Source organism: Physeter macrocephalus, chromosome 15, assembly GCF_002837175.3.
Source record: "Physeter macrocephalus isolate SW-GA chromosome 15, ASM283717v5, whole genome shotgun sequence".
Taxonomy (NCBI): Eukaryota; Metazoa; Chordata; class Mammalia; order Artiodactyla; family Physeteridae; genus Physeter; species Physeter macrocephalus.
The window spans coordinates 8,132,364-8,148,129 of NC_041228.1; the positions used below are offsets into that span (position 1 = coordinate 8,132,364).

The 15,766-nt window shown below is 41.7% G+C and overlaps 1 protein-coding gene across 8 annotated transcripts in view; it reads left to right on the forward strand.

Annotated features, from left to right (window-relative positions):
* TMEM71 (transmembrane protein 71) overlaps positions 1–15,766 on the forward strand; it is a 29,549-nt gene that overhangs the window by 716 nt on the left and 13,067 nt on the right. For 4 of the 8 annotated variants that reach the window (XM_028500739.1, XM_028500738.1, XM_028500740.1 and 1 more), the window contains exons 2-4: positions 2,410–2,470; positions 4,440–4,652; positions 6,122–6,294. In XM_028500739.1, coding sequence (XP_028356540.1) covers positions 2,410–2,470; positions 4,440–4,652; positions 6,122–6,294 — 447 coding nt within the window. Of the gene's footprint in view, positions 1–907; positions 990–2,409; positions 2,471–4,439; positions 4,653–6,121; positions 6,295–15,766 lie in introns of all 8 variants that reach the window. The other 4 variants (XM_028500741.1, XM_028500742.1, XM_028500743.1 and 1 more) reach the window with 2 other exon arrangements.

A 15,766-nucleotide genomic window follows, 5' to 3' on the forward strand; every position in this document is an offset into this window, starting at 1 on the left:
GTATAGTTTATTGAAAGAATCAATTTGAAGCTATAGAATTATTTGGGTTTGTTTTAATGCGTGACAGCTACAAAAACAATCCATTACTAGTTATCACATTTGAAAAACGTGGATAGAGGTGATGAATCAGAAAAGAATTTAGTCTTACCTTACTATGCTACTAGGATAGTGATATACACAAAGTTTAATAGTCATTGGAAAGTAGATCTATGTCATGAGTGGTAAGTGATCAAAGTTTATCTAAGCTACACACTTGGATATGTGTTTAATTTGTAACTGAGAAAGTAAATTATATGTTCAGGAGCACTGAGTTTTGAAATCTGCCCAGGGACATACTATTTTTAGTGCAATGCTACTTATGCTACTTAGAAATGTCCAGGGTGGTAGCAACTGGAAAAGACCACCAGCCCTCTCTGTAACTACCTGTCAATGGTTTGAAGTGTTGGGTTTTGGACACCAATCCCCTAGCATTGTTTGAACTTGATAATGAAGTTGATGTGTGTTAGATGATGAAAATACAAATACATCTATTTAGAGGGTTCTAGAACCAATCTTTTTTTTCTGATTTCTTAATCAAATAATTAATTTTTATTATTTTATTTTGATTACAAGTCAACCTTTGTAAGTCTAACTTTCCTGAATAAAATGTTGTGAATACTTAGAGAAAAAGATTATTTAGATGCACTGAGCAAGACAATGGAAAATGTAATCTAAAATCGTAGAGGCAGACACAACCTCAGTGGGCAGACACAACCTCAGTGGTCCTTCAACCCTGCCTTCCATCCCATTTATCTCTGTACTCTTTCAGTAAACAGATCTGACTAGTGCAATTAGTAGATGCCATCTGTTTTGGCATCATCTTTCTATTTTTAATACGTAATCCACCTTTTTTTAATGTTTTCCGCAGAAAATCTGTGAAGTTTGAACAAGCAGCCTTCCCAAGATGAACCGAATATCTCAACTGATGTCAACACCAGTAGCAAGTAAATGTAGGAGAACTGCTCTACGCAATTATCTTTTGAACGATTAGACTTCTTTTAGCAATTTCCTTGCTCTGATTTTGCTGATACTCATACCATTAACCATCTGTCAGTAGCTTGTGCTTCTTAAATGCCAGTGTTCACTTTGGCAATGATTTTGACTTCATTTCTTTCCTTGAGAGAAATGTGGTATTTTTCCTTTTAGTAGGAAAAAAAAAAAATCACCATTTTTTGATGCCTGTGCATAAATGTGAAAGGAGATTGTTTATCAGTTACTATTAAGATGCAAAACGGTTGGTCTGTAAAAAAATACCGAATGATTTTGATAGCTACTTGCAGAAAATGTGGGTGTTGTTCAAACGGTAGTGGTTTCAAATTTCTTCCTTCCTCTTGTTATTTTCTCCCCAAACCCTGCTTCTACCCTCCCTCACACTCCTACAATTTTCTCCTTCAAATCCACCGCCTCAGTCAGAAAGTCTAAACTCCTTTCTTTGTCTTAGATATTTATTGTCAGTAATGGAACCAAGTTTCACTGAACCTGCCTATTAGAAGTATTCACACCATTACTATGCAATATAAAATGCTGCTTTCGAGTTTAGAATATTAATCAGCTACGACTCTCCCCAGTTGAAATCTGTTGCCATGCCTTTGGTTAAATTGGAACAGGAATGAATGCATGATCTATTTTTTAATTAAGAATACTCACAGGGCTTCCCTGGTGGCGCAGTGGTTGAGACTCCGCCTGCCGATGCAGGGGACGCGGGTTCGTGCCCCGGTCCGGGTGCCGCGGAGCGGCTGGGCCCGTGGGCCATGGCCGCTGAGCCTGCGCGTCCGGAGCCTGTGCTCTGCAACGGGAAAGGCCACAACAGTGAGAGGCCCGCGTACCGCAAAAAAAAAAAGAATACTCACAGGCGTCATACACTGGAAAATCATTTATGTAAAACAAAACTTTATTTTTTTCCACCACTCGTCTTCTGCTCATTATTTTGTAATAGAAGTGCCTTCAAATGCACTAATGAGAGAGAATCTAGGCAGATGATTGAATTCCTCAAATGACTGAGTAAGCTAAAATAACCAGAACATTGGGTAATTGATTCGGGTTTGGGACAGCTTCACGTAAGATGTTTTCTTCCTCCTTTTCATGAGTCCGTTTGATGCTAATGGCATATTATTGCCTCATCCAAACTAAGGAGCCTCTCAAGGAGTGTTGAGTGAGAGAAGAGACAGAAGATAGAAGCCCCTAGATTATGTCTTGCTACCTGCAGAGACCAGGTGACAAGTTGTGCTCGTCCTGATTCATTGGATGTCTGCACCATTGGGAATGTCTGCTGAGGCTGGAACGTCAGCTATTCACACCCTCCACTGTTTGCAGTCATGCATGTTGATGCAGTGTGATAAATTTGTACTTCTCTCTCATTTACTTATGCAGATTCTTCCCGGTCTGAGAAAGAATACGCTGTAGAGCTGTCTCCACCATGCATTTTCCCAAGGTATTCCATGGGGCTTTTCGCAAGAAAAATCAATCAGATTCTTTCTGTATGCATTATATTGTTGTATTCTTAGCTTAAAAATATTGGAAAATCCCTGGCAGTCCAATGGTTAGTACGCATCTCTTTCACTGCCGTGGCCTGGGATTCAATCCCTGGTCAGGGAACTAAGATCCCGCAAGCCACGTAGTGCGGGATATATATATTAGTTTTAGGTTTCATCCAGCTTTGGTATGGAGATATATTTCCAGTCCCATGCACATACAGATTGCAAACTTGCCTAACCTAATAATGGAGTTTGGGAGAGAGGGAGGTGAGTGTGTGGGCAAACGTGAATGGTTTGTTTGTTTGGTGAGTGGAGAAACTACCGAATACCGATGCATGGTTACTTTTTCTCAAATTGATGTTCTCTTAAATATACTTTTACTGTCTCACTTTACAAGAGCCACAAGGGTCTATACCAGTGCACAAGCCAGCCAAATGTCATGCTCCACTAAAACTTGTAGAATCTACCATTTTGTTCAAGTTCTGCAGTGAAGTCTCTTTTCTTTTCATTCCTTACTTTTTTGTTTCTTTTCTTTTTTTCTGTTTCTCTGTCTGTCTTCTATTCCTCACACAGGCATCAGCCAATGTTTCCTCTAGCATTTTGTGAAATGTGCCAGTGGTATAAAGGGATCATGCTTTGATATTAGAACCTGTCCCTTTTTGTAAATTCTAGGCCTCCTACTACTATCAAATGCATCAGCCAAAGATGAACAAGCAGGTCATGTGGAAAGAGCACATGCTTTAGAGTCAGAAAGACCAGGGTTCAAATCTTAACTCTGCCACTTACTAGCTGTATAAAATACCCAATTTATTTGCCCTTCTGCATCTCTTTTTTTTTTTTTTTCCTGCTGTCCGATAAAGATAATATACTTAGCTTTTAGGGAGGTTTGTGAAAAGCAGATAAAGTGTGAAGTATGGGCCAGGCTCGTAGTAAGTTTTCCATAAATAATATCCATTTAAAATAGTATTTTGCTAACTTTAGTGCATGTAATAATTGTGAATAGGCTTTTTTCTTTGATGGAACCAGTTTATTTTTTTAATTTTTTAAATTTTTTATTGAAGTATAGTTGATTTACAATGTTGTGTTAGTTTCAGGTGTACAGCAAAGTGATTCAGTTATATATATTCAGAATATATATATTCTTTTGCAGATTCTTTTCCCTTATAGGTTATTACAAAATATTGGTATTGCTCCCTGTGTTATACAGTAGGTCCTTGTTGGTTATCTATTTTATATACAGTATGAATAAGCTTTAAACTTAAAGAATTTTTCAGAATTTCAGTAAAGCATGAGGCGTGAGGTTGCCCTTCAACCATACAGACATGTGATTGTTTTTCAAACCTAAGACATATACAGATTCACCCAACTAAGTAGAAGGCTTCCCTGGATAGCAAATCAGGGAGGGTACCTATGCAATCGTTTGTGTGGTTGACCTGAGGGAAATTGGCAAAAGCCAAAAAGACCTCTGACTGCATGTTCTCCTCTAATTCATATATGTCTGGTGGTTGTGTAGTTATGATTTATCTATGAGAGTGACAAGCGTAAGGATAAAGCATTCAGAGGGTTATTCGAAGTAAGGGTGGGCTGGAGCAGGCTCTGAGCTTCCAACATCCCAGTTAGGCTGTTTTGCAATTTTTTTCCATCCAAGGGTGAGGGGTATCATATGGTGAAGAAACTGATTAGCCCTAAGTTTTCATCAAAGTGTTTAAAACAGAAAGAAACACTAAATGTGCTGTAGCTCAATTGTCTCGCAGGTAAAGAGATGAAAGTCAGAAGTTTAAGAGAGACAGTCTCAGAGGTGCAGAAGTAATTGGTAGCCAGGAATGCAAAGAGGTGGTTTTCTTTCACAGTGACTAGAAATGTGGTTTTTGTGCGACTGGATGAACCGGATAGAGATTGAAAGGTCTTCTCTCATTCCCTCTTTAGTTTCGTCTGTGATCTCCTGGATGGTGACAGTTCCTTTGAATGCTGCTCCATAGATCCCCTGACAGGCTCCCACTTTACCTGTCGCCGAAGTCCCAGACTCCTCACCAATGGCTACTACATCTGGACCGAAGGCAGTTTTCTCTGCGACAAAGATGGCAACATAACTCTGAGCCCCTCCAAGACCAGTGTCCTGTACAAGGAGAACTTAGTCAAGTACGTAGAGGAGGTTAGGTAAAAAGATCTGAAGTCCAACCCAAACGTTAATCATTCATTCATTCATTTGTTCATTCAACATCGTTTATAAGGAGCCCATTACTGCTCCAGATAGCGGAAACACACAGGCCCATAAGGGGGCAGGGGTGGCCAACGTGAAAAAAAAAGAAAGTAATGAAGCGATCCAGGTGCTGGGAGAGAAGCCTGACAGAGGTTAACAGGGGGGAGAAGTAAAGGAGGCCCATTTTATTTGGAGCGACAGGTTAATACAAGCTTTCTAGAGATGAGGATGATTGATTTGAGTCTTGAGAGGCACAGGCTTGTTAGTTAAGATAGATGTAGGAGAGGGGACTTCCAGAAAGAGGGAACAGGCATGGAGTTCTAAGATACCCTGATACAAAGTGAGAGGAATGGCACGTAGTTTGGGAGGGCTACCACTTAGGGTGGAAAGGGCTGCTCTCCCAAGAGAGGAGACTAACCCCAGAAGCAGGGCTGGGTTGAGGAGGTTACCTTCCAGCCTAAGAAGGTTGGGCTTTATTCTGTAGATAAAAGAGGAGTTATTGACAAACTATCAGATTCATCCTTAGCAAGATAACACTGATTACAAGGTAGAAGATGGATTGTTGGGAGTGTGGATGTGTGGGGAATCAAAATCTTTTGGAAATGCAATTACCAAATCACGTCACCACCACCCCCTTCCCCTTGACATACTTCAGTGATCTCCCTGTGCTCTTATGTTAAATTCCAACTCCTTCACATAACAGTCAAGGTTATTCATTATCCGCCTTCTTTTTACCTTTCCTGACTCATTTCCTAGCATGACTCAATATGAGACTTCTTGTTCATATATCCCAGAAAGGCTCCCTTGACTCCAGATTAGCAATACCCCTCCTGGTGCTCTCAAAGCAGCCTCGGTTAATGCGGTCAGAACACACATCCACAGAGCACAGTAATCAGGGCAGAGAGGATGGAGCCAGACTGCCTGGGTTTGCACCCCTGTTATGGCACTTACTAGCTGTATGACCTCAGACAAGTTCTTTAACTCTTTGTGTCTCAGTTTCCTGATCTGAGAAATGAGGTAACAGTAGTACCTACCTCACAGGGCTGTTCTGAGGATAGTGTGAGTTACTATATGTAAATCACTAAGAAAGACACCAGGCACATGATGAGGTCAGTGAAAGCATTAGCCGTATCTGCATCATTTTTGCCTTTCTCCCATACTAGATTATGAACTTTTTTGACCCAAGGTTTTGTCTTTCATCTCAATACACTTGACATTGATCCAAGCACCTGGCACACACAGAAATTTAAGAAACTTCTCTGGAATTAATGGAGGAAACAAATGAAATGAGCTTCACGGAGCTGGGTGGTAGAGATGTGCCCTGTGCATCCATTTGCACTAAATTCTCCGCTTTGACCCTGAGTTGACTCCTACTCATTATTCACTTGCTACTTTCATTTCTCTCCAGAATATTTAGAAAGAAAAAGAGAATCCGCTGTTCTTTTTCTTCTCTCATCAACCTCAGTGCCTCTGAATCTTGGCTGCATGGAAGCATCTTTGGTAACGCTGACTCTTCCCCCAATGAGGACGGCTGGTTGGAGGGGGTCAGGAGGCTGGAAACAAACCATTGCAGTGAAAATGGTGAGTTTGAACCTCTTTTTCCATGGTGAAATTTCCAAATGGGCAGTAGCAACCATGTGGTCCTGGACCAATGTAAAATCCAGAGACAACAGTCGTTTTGATATAGAGGATGAACCACGTTTTAAATATTCACCTAAAGTCCTCTCCACGCTACTTATATAATCCAAATGCATTTGTCTCCATGTCATGCAAAATAGCCTAATTTCAATGTGTAAATTATTAAGTTGATAATACCTGGAACATATCTGCACATCTCCAATGGACCTTTTCCGTACAGGATTTGGGTGGAGAAAGAATACTGGAATCAAGGTTCATGTCCTAGTTTGGGTACATTGTGATAGTTACTTAACTTTGCTAAGTCTCAATTTCCTCATTTTTAAAACAAGATATGTATACATAGTTATAATAATGTAATACATATGTATGTAATATATTCCTGTTGAAATATATGTTATATGTATAATTAGATATATCATTATACATATTATGTAATACACATTATGTAATATTAATATATCTAAATATGTATGTATAGATACATATATACACATATGTATGTAAACAGTGATGGGAATTCAAAGCCTATCTTGAAGATTAAGTGGAACCATGAATCTCAGGCATAGTTCAATGCCTGGTACTCAATAATTTGCAGTTATAATTATTTTTATTACTAGAATGGAAACCAAGGGTATTTATGGGGCACCTACCATCTGCTAGGCACTGTGCTAACACTGAGAATAAAAGGGTGAATACAAATATAACCTCTGTCTCTAGTTTACTGGGGCAGGGGTGTGGTGAGGCCCAGACCTTTGTTAAATAACTGCACAAATATAAAATAATAATTATGGCAAGTGCCATGAAGAAAAGGTATATGATGTCCTGGGAGATTTGACCCACTCAGAAACTCAGGGAAGGCATCTCTGTGGAAGTGGCATTTGAACTGAGTTCTGGAAAACGATGGGGGCGTTTGGGGCAAAGGGGGAAAATAAGAGCATTCTGGGCTCAAGAGACAGAAAAGGCTAGGGTCTGGGGAGTCTACTGAATAGGTTTGCTGGGTGAGGAAAGACCACATGCATGGTTTAGGAAGATATTCCGTTTAAGTTCCTTTAGGACATCCCAGGGGCGAGTCAGAGGGGCGGTCTGAGTTCGAGCTATACGTCTGTGAGCCATCTCAGTCTAGGTGGTCACTGAAGCCGTGGAGGGAATGAGATAGATCAGGAGAGAGTAGAGTTGGCTAACAGAGAGCCTAGAACGGAATTTTACAAATGCAAACGTTGAATGGGTGAATAGGACAGGATTAGCCTGCAAAAGAGATAGAGAAGAGGCATCCAGAGAGGCGAGAAGAAAACCAGGAGAGTGGCGTGTGATGAAAAGCAAGGGGAAACAGCGATACGGGAGGGAGGGAGCAGTCAACCGTGGCAAGTCATGCCCCAAAGTTAAATAGGATGCGACTGGTATCACCGACCTGGAGGTTGTTGGTGGCCGCCTGGAAAAGGCAGAAGAGAAGCAGAAACAGGGTGAGGAGAGGATGGGGGCAACGCAGTGGAGGCCTGGGGTATTGAGGGCTCTTCAGGATGTCTTCTGGGAAGGGAAGGAGGGAGACCAGGTCCCTTACCTACACACACTGCAGTCTGATCACACTGATCTGCGCTCTTTCCTGAACACCATGCTCTTCCTCAGTTCTGCCGCTTCGCTCGTGTTGCTCATATGCTGGGATTCGTTCATTCATTCATTCATTCGTTTGTTCACTTGGAAGATTTTATTGAGGGCCAACTAGGTACCAGGCATCGTTCTACACACTGGGACGTATCAGTGAACAAAACAGACAAAACTATTTGTTCGCACGCAACTTGCATTCCGGACAAGGAATGCAATGACGTGAATTACGAAGCACGCTGGCAAGTGCTAAGCAGTGCGGCACAGCAAAGGAGGAAGGGATGGGCGTTTCAAGGTTAGGCGGGGTGACTGGCATGGCCTTCCTGAAAGTGACTTTTGAGCACTGACTTAAACGTGGGAGTGAAGCATCTGGGGAGAAACAATCCGGGCAAAGGAAATGCAAGTGCAAAGGCTCTGGCCTAGGAGCCCGCGAGGGAGGGGCTGAGTGAGTGAGCGGAGAAGAGAGGTCAGGATCTCAGAGGCGTATGGGTGTGTGAGACCATTGCGAAGGCTTTGCTCTCCGCTGCGAGTGAGAGGAGAAACCGCTGGAGGCTTTTGAGTAGAAGAATAACGTGACTCAGCTTACATTTTGTCAACATAGCTCTGGCTGCTACGCTCAGGTTAGACGTGAGGTAGGTATGGAGGGCAAAAGCAAGGAGACCAGTGAAGAGGTGCTAGAGTGACTCAGGTGGGAGAGAATGGCGGCTTGAACTAAGATGATAGCAGGGTGGCGGTGAGGATGGAAGGATTCTGGATACACTTCGACGGTAGAGCCAACAGGATTTTGCTGATGTGGGCTGAGAGAAAGAAAGAGAGCCGTCAAGGGTGCTTATTATATGCTAGGCACTTTACCTCCTGTCTTGTTTATGTTATTTATGTATTATATTATTATTTATATATTACCTTGTTTATATACATTATCATGTTTAAACACCTCAAAGTCCCCTAGGAATTAGGTCATATTATCATATTTATTATCATTATGATAAAATTGAAGTTCAGGGTTAAGTAACTTGCCCATGTTCATCCAGTTTATACACAGCAGAGTTGGAATTCAACCTAGGTCTGTCTAGTTTGAAAGCCCAGCCTTTGCTCTAGTGCCAGTAAGGGTTTTCTTCTCCTTTCCAGCATATACCTCATAGCCCAGGCCCAAAGAGCAAGCTAGAGGAGTCACGTAACACAACCATATAATAATTCAAAGATATGGTCCTTACATGTCCACTATTTTTCTCAACCTGCTTCCTGGGCAGACAGCTCAAATACTATATTATTTTGGGGAAAGCTTTTTGATTTGTAGCAATTATAGATTCATAAGAAGTTGAAAAATAAATAATACAGAAAGCACCTGTGTACCCCTCACCCAACTTCCCCTGCTGGTAAAACTTACTCAGTAGTACATTATCAAAACCAGGAAATTGACACTGAGGCCAGACCATTAAGATTTCACCAGTTTCTGTGTGTGAATGTGTGTGTGTGTGTGTGTGTGTTACACTAGATACATTTAAAAAAATAGAGTGCTTGTTAAATGAAGAAACAATTCCTTATGTTAACAAACTAGTAATTAAACTGAGTGTATCCTAGTTCCCCACAATAACAAGGATGTACAAACAGGACAAAGATAAGGGAAAGAGACAGGGATGTGGTGGGTGAGCCTGGAATGATACGCTGAAGATGTCTGAAGAAACTTCTGTGCCACGTTGAGGACTTCGGACTTTATCTAATCAATCAAGGATATATTTTTTATTGGAGTAGAGTTGCTTTACAATGTAGTGTTAGTTTCTGCCGTACAGCAAAGTGAATCATTTATACGTATACATATATCCCCTCTTTTTTAGATTTCCTTCCCATTTAGGTCACCACAAGTCATTGAGTAGAGTTCACTGTAGGTTCTCCTTAGTGATCTATTTTATACACAGTAGTGTATATATGTCGATCCCAATCTCCCAGTTCATCTCACCCCCTCCCCCCTTGATGTCCATAAGTTTGTTCTCTACACCTGTGTCTCTCTTTCTGCTTTGCACATACACTCTTTTTGAGGTTCTTTTCCATCGTGGTTTATCATAGGATACTGAATATAGTTCTCTGTGCTACACAGTAGGACCTTGTTGTTTCCATTCCATATCTAATAGCTTACATCAGGCTCTTAAGCAGGGCAATGACACAATCAGATTTAGATGTTTAAAGATTGCCTTTACAGGGCCATGAAGTGAAGATTGGATGGAGGTACCTAGTGGGAACTCAGAGGCAATTAAAACCAACTGCACACCAGGGACAGTGGCTCTGGAAATAGAGGGAAGAGATTGAAGGAATCGTTTTCAAGGTAGAATTGACACGCTGGTGACAGATCGAATGTAGTGATGCGAAAGCGGGAGGAATCGAAGAAAACGGATGTGTTTAATTCAGGGAACTGCATGAAAAGTTCTGCCTGTCACCAAGGCCTGGAAGACAGTCTGGCCGAGTGATGAGGAGGATGAGCTTTTGAGCTGAACGGACCTAAATTCAAGTCCTTGAATCACCTTCTCCAACCTGAGTGTTCTTGGGGAAGTTAGTTAACAATTCTGGTCTTCTATTGCTACGTATATAAAATAAGAAAAATAGTAACATGTGGAATTGTTGTGAGGATGAGGTGCAATATTTCATGGAAAGGACATATTAGCACAGGGTCTGGGGTCCCGCTCAATGTGAATTAGCTGTAAAAAGGCAAAAAGGAACAGATTGGGGTCAGGAAAAGAGACCCTGAATTCTGTTTCCTAGGAGTTAAATTTGTAGTACTTATGGGAAGTGGACAGATAGCCAGTAGGGGTTTGGAAGTGTAAGAAAAGAGGTCAGGAGTAAGGAAGGATCTGGATATTGATTTGGAAGCCAGTATGAGAAGTAGTAGAGGTCTTTGGAATAAAGGAGGAAAACAAGTGGATGAGCAGAAAGGAGAGTTAAGAAAGGGATTTAGCGGCTTCCCTGGTGGCGCAGTGGTTGCGCGTCCGCCTGCCGATGCAGGGGACGCGGGTTCGTGCCCCGGTCCGGGAAGATCCCACATGCCGCGGAGCGGCTGGGCCCGTGAGCCATGGCCGCTGAGCCTGCGCGTCCGGAGCCTGTGCTCCGCAGCGGGAGAGGCCACAGCAGTGAGAGGCCCGCGTAACGCAGAAAAAAAGAAAAGGAAGGGATTTAGGAGTTTAAACAGAAGCTCCAATAATAATTATCCCTAATAGTAATGAGTGCTATGGACCAGCACCATTGCAACAAATCCATTATGTTATGTCATCACTTCTCTCCAAAGTCTATGAGGGAGTATTAGTTGTGTGTGTGTGCATGTGTGTGTGTGTGTGTGTGTGTGTGTGTGTGTGTGTGTGTTAGGAACACAATGTAAGATTTACCCTCTTAGCAAACTTCTAAGTACACAACACAGAATTGTTACCTATAGCCACTGTGCTGTACAGACCTCTAGGATTCATTCATCTTGTGGAACTGAAATTTGGACTACTGAAATCATGCAGCATTTCTCCTGCTGTGTCTGCCTTATTTCACGTAGCACAGTGTGCTTCAGGTTCATCCATGTTGGTGAGGATGTGGAAAAAAGGGAGCCCTTGTGCACTGCTGGTGGGAATGTAAATTAGTACAGTCGCTATGGAAAACAGTAGGGAGGCTCCTAAAAAAATTAAAAATAGAACTACCATGTGATCCAGCAATCCCACTTCTGGATATATATTCAAAGGAATTGAAATCAGGATCTCCAAGAGTTATCAGCATTCCATATTCACTGCAGCATTACTCACAATAGCAAAGATATGGAAACAATCTAAATGTCCATCAGCAGATAAATGGGCAAAGAAAATGTGGCATATACATACAGTGGAATGCTATTCAGCCTTAGAAAAGAAGGACATCCTGCCATTTGCAACAACATGGAGAGAGTATTATGATTATCCCCGTTTTACCGAGGGGAAAACTAAGGCAGATTAGATACTTTTCACGGGGCCATGTAAGTAGCATGGGCTGGCCTCAAACCGAGGAATCTTGAGTATGTGCTCACTGTGCTACACCCAGGACAGGCACTGTGGGAAAAGGTTCTCAGGCAGAGGACCAGAACAGCATGATGCCATGAAAGAAGAGCATATAAAGAAATGACTAAGGGTGTGCCGCTTGGTAAAGAGGTCAAGTGTCCTGGAGCCGTAAAGAAGTCTCTGGTAAAATAGTTATGCACGGCTTCTTCAATCAGAAGGCAACTAGAATACAGCAGAAAATAGCACAACCATGTAAAGAAATTATATTCCAATAAAGATGTTTAAAAAAAAAAAAAAAGAAGGCAATTAGAGGTGATCTTGCCATCTCTTGGCATCCCTGACAGATTGGCACGCATACCTACAGTGAGAAGGAGCCCTCTTTACTTTTTAATTGAGATATAATTCATATCATAAAGTTTACCATATTAACATGTACAATTCAGTGATTGTCACAAAGTAGGTTATGAAACCATGACCACTTTCTAATTCCAGAACATTTGCATCACACCAAAGAGAAACACCATACTCATTATCAGTCATGCCCCATTTCCTGTCCCCCTACCCATTAGTAGACCATTAGCCTACTTCCTGTCTGCATGGATTTGCCTATTTTGGACTCATGAATTTTTCTTTTTCTGGAGGAAAAATTAAACCTTATTTATTTTTAAAAACACTAGGAAAATATATCACAGCCTTGAAACAGCAAAGAGACAGGCTATATTAGCATTTCAAGTAATTAAGTTGGTAAAAAGACAGCAAGGTCCTAATCAAAACGATAAGGTGCCAGAGTAGGGCCAAGAACACTGCGCGTTGCAACGGTCCTGGCAACAGTGGTGTTTGGTAGTGGTTGGGGGCCTGCCCTTCTTTTGCCCTAAAGGAATCACGGCTCAGCCCCGAGTTGCTTACTTTTTCTTCCATGACCTTCGTGTTGCCAAGGGATTGTCTCAATAGAGTTCTGTTATTTCAGGGGGCAAAGTCAGCAGTATTGGGCTTAGGCTTTCATTCCATTCTGTTTTATAAAAACCAGGTTTTTCCAAATCCAGTACTTCATAACTCTCTTAATTTCACTGTTCTTTCCTGGATACTAGTATACAACACAAGCAAAACCCCCTTGCCTTTTAAGGGTGGGCTGCATCTTCCTCTCATTGTCTTACGCACTTGGAACATCCATCCCTTGGTCCTAGGCTGACTTTCTGGAACACATGGGGCAAGTCTCTTCTTGGTTCTAAAGCAACGTTTTCCCAAAGTGTGGGTGAGGCGGCAGATGCCTCTAGGACACAACAGTAGTGAATGTTGAATCTCTCAGTGAGACAGAAGCTCTGACTCCTCTTCCAGATCTCACCATCTTTCTGATAAAACCAAGGAGAAGGGCTCAGATTAGAGCCTCAGTTGCTTTAAGACTCCTGAACACTCACTACTCTCTCTTTTAACAGAGAACAGGCTCAGAGCTTTCCCCTACAAAAGTATTTAGTGCAAATTAAATAAGGTCTCATTTTCACTGTATTTTTTTTTTTTTTTTTTTTTTTTTTTTTTTTTGTGGTATGTGGGCCTCTCACTGTTGTGGCCTCTCCCACTGCGGAGCACAGGCTCCGGACGCACAGGCCCAGCGGCCATGGCTCACGGGCCCAGCCGCTCCGCGGCATGTGGGATCTTCCCGGATCGGGGCACGAACCCATGTCCCCCTGCATCAGCAGGCAGATTCTCAACCACTGCGCCACCAGGGAAGCCCTTGTATTTGTTTTTATATGTACTTTTTCTTGAGGGCCTTTAAATGATTGCTATAAAGTTTCCTTTAAAGTAAAAGACTAAAGTGAAACAATTTAAGAAAATATGAAATGGCTAGGAGTTAAGAAGGCTCCGGGATGTGGCAAAAATCAGGAAAATGATGCTTGGATGCCTAAAGTTTGGGAATCACTGTTCTAAAGGCAGAGTTTCACATATTTGTAAATTAACATCTTGTTTTCCCATAGTTGCCTCTTCAAAATATGTCCAAACAACCTTAAAGCAATTGGACCACAGCAGCACCGCATGTGCATGAGGTATCTTGTTAAAATTCTCATGGTTTCCAAATATCTTCTAAATATAACAAATCAAACCACCCCCCTCCAAATCAGTAATTAGTCAACCCGGGTGCACACACACAGGAGTCTGAAAGCTCTCATTTCTGCTGTCAACTGTAATCAAATCTTCCCCAGACTTCTTATTTTCCGGATTTACCCAAAGCGCCGTGACTTTTATCAGCAATTTATTTTTCTCTGGAAACGTCGCTGAGTTAAAAGACTAGAGAAGAATTCAAAATTAAATTGTTTTGCTGTTTTCTCTCTGGGCCATGGATGCAATCAAAACTTACTTCCTCTGATTTCCTTTTGCTTCATTTTTCAGGCTAAAGATGTTTTGTTGTTGTTGTTGCCTATTTTGTTTATCCTTAGCTCACCCCTTCCACAGCTGTGTCGAGATACCTTTCCTCATTAGCTGCAATTCATTCTTTAGCCAGGCATTCTGTGGCTCCCCAGACCCATACTGCAATTTGGGATGCATCCCCAGAGCCCGTGAGTCATATTGATAGAGGATCGAGGATTCGTGCAGGGAGGACGAATCAGGACTTTCCGCTCTATTTCTGCCAGCCCCAAGAAAGAAAGACAAGATGACCTCAGACAAGGCACCCTTGCCTGAGGTCTGCGATTTTCTCTTGATCTAGTGCCTCTTCCGTAAATATCTTTAATGGCAACATCTGTATGTCACTTTGTGTCTCCCCCTATAGCAAACAAATGCCCATTCTACATTGCAAGGATAGGGAATGTGCTCGGGAGAAATGGATTCATCCTTTTAAAACAGGAGTCAACTACCCTGCATTTACATAAATCAGGAGGAACGGAATGAAATTAATATCTTCAAATATAATACCAAAGAACTATTTACTGAAATGTTTTCTGCATTATGATTCTTTCATTTATTATTAAGGTTAGAGGGGAAAAAATGTCAGTGAGGGGAAGCGTGAATTGGGGGCAAACCGTGTCTTTTCAAAGATGAAAATTCCTTGATCATTTTTTGTTAAGATTCTTCTGTGGTTTCTCTTTTTAATGTCACCTCTTCTTGTCGAAAATTCTGTGTAATATTTCCAGTATGCTACACGAGATACATTTTTCTTTCATCTCACTCTCAGTGGCAAAGCATAAGTTCAACAGAGCAGCCTTGGATGACAGCACAGGAATATTTTTACTGTTCTCACATCCTCAACCATATCTCCCCAGATCTTAGTTCAGTGCCATTCATGAATATATAATCAGCCATGAAAGTTACCGGTTCCTTCTCACTTCCACGTTAATTTGACCACGTAGCTTCCTCTCTTTTTTAGAAACAGCTTTATTGAGGTATAATTGATATATGCAGATGTACTTATTTAATGTGTACACTCTGATGAGTTTGGACATTTGCAAACCCCCCTGATACCATCACCAGAGTCAAGGCAACAGACCTCCAACACCTCCCAGAGTTTCCTTGTGTCCCTTTGTGGAGTTTTTTGTTTCTGCGGGGGTTTTGGGGGGAGTCTGTTTTTTGTACTAAGAACAAAAAACGAGATCTCCCTTCTCAACACATTTTGAAGTGCATAAAATACCTCATTGACACCTATAGCCACTATGTTCAGCCGACCTCTAGAACTTATTCATCTAGCATCACTGAAACCTTATACCTGTTGAACAACTCCCCATGGCCCCCTCCCCCCAGCTGCTGGCAACCACCATTTTATTCTCTGCTTCTCTGATTTTGACTATTTTTTTTTTTTTTTTTTTTTTTTTTGTGGTATGCGGGCCTCCCTT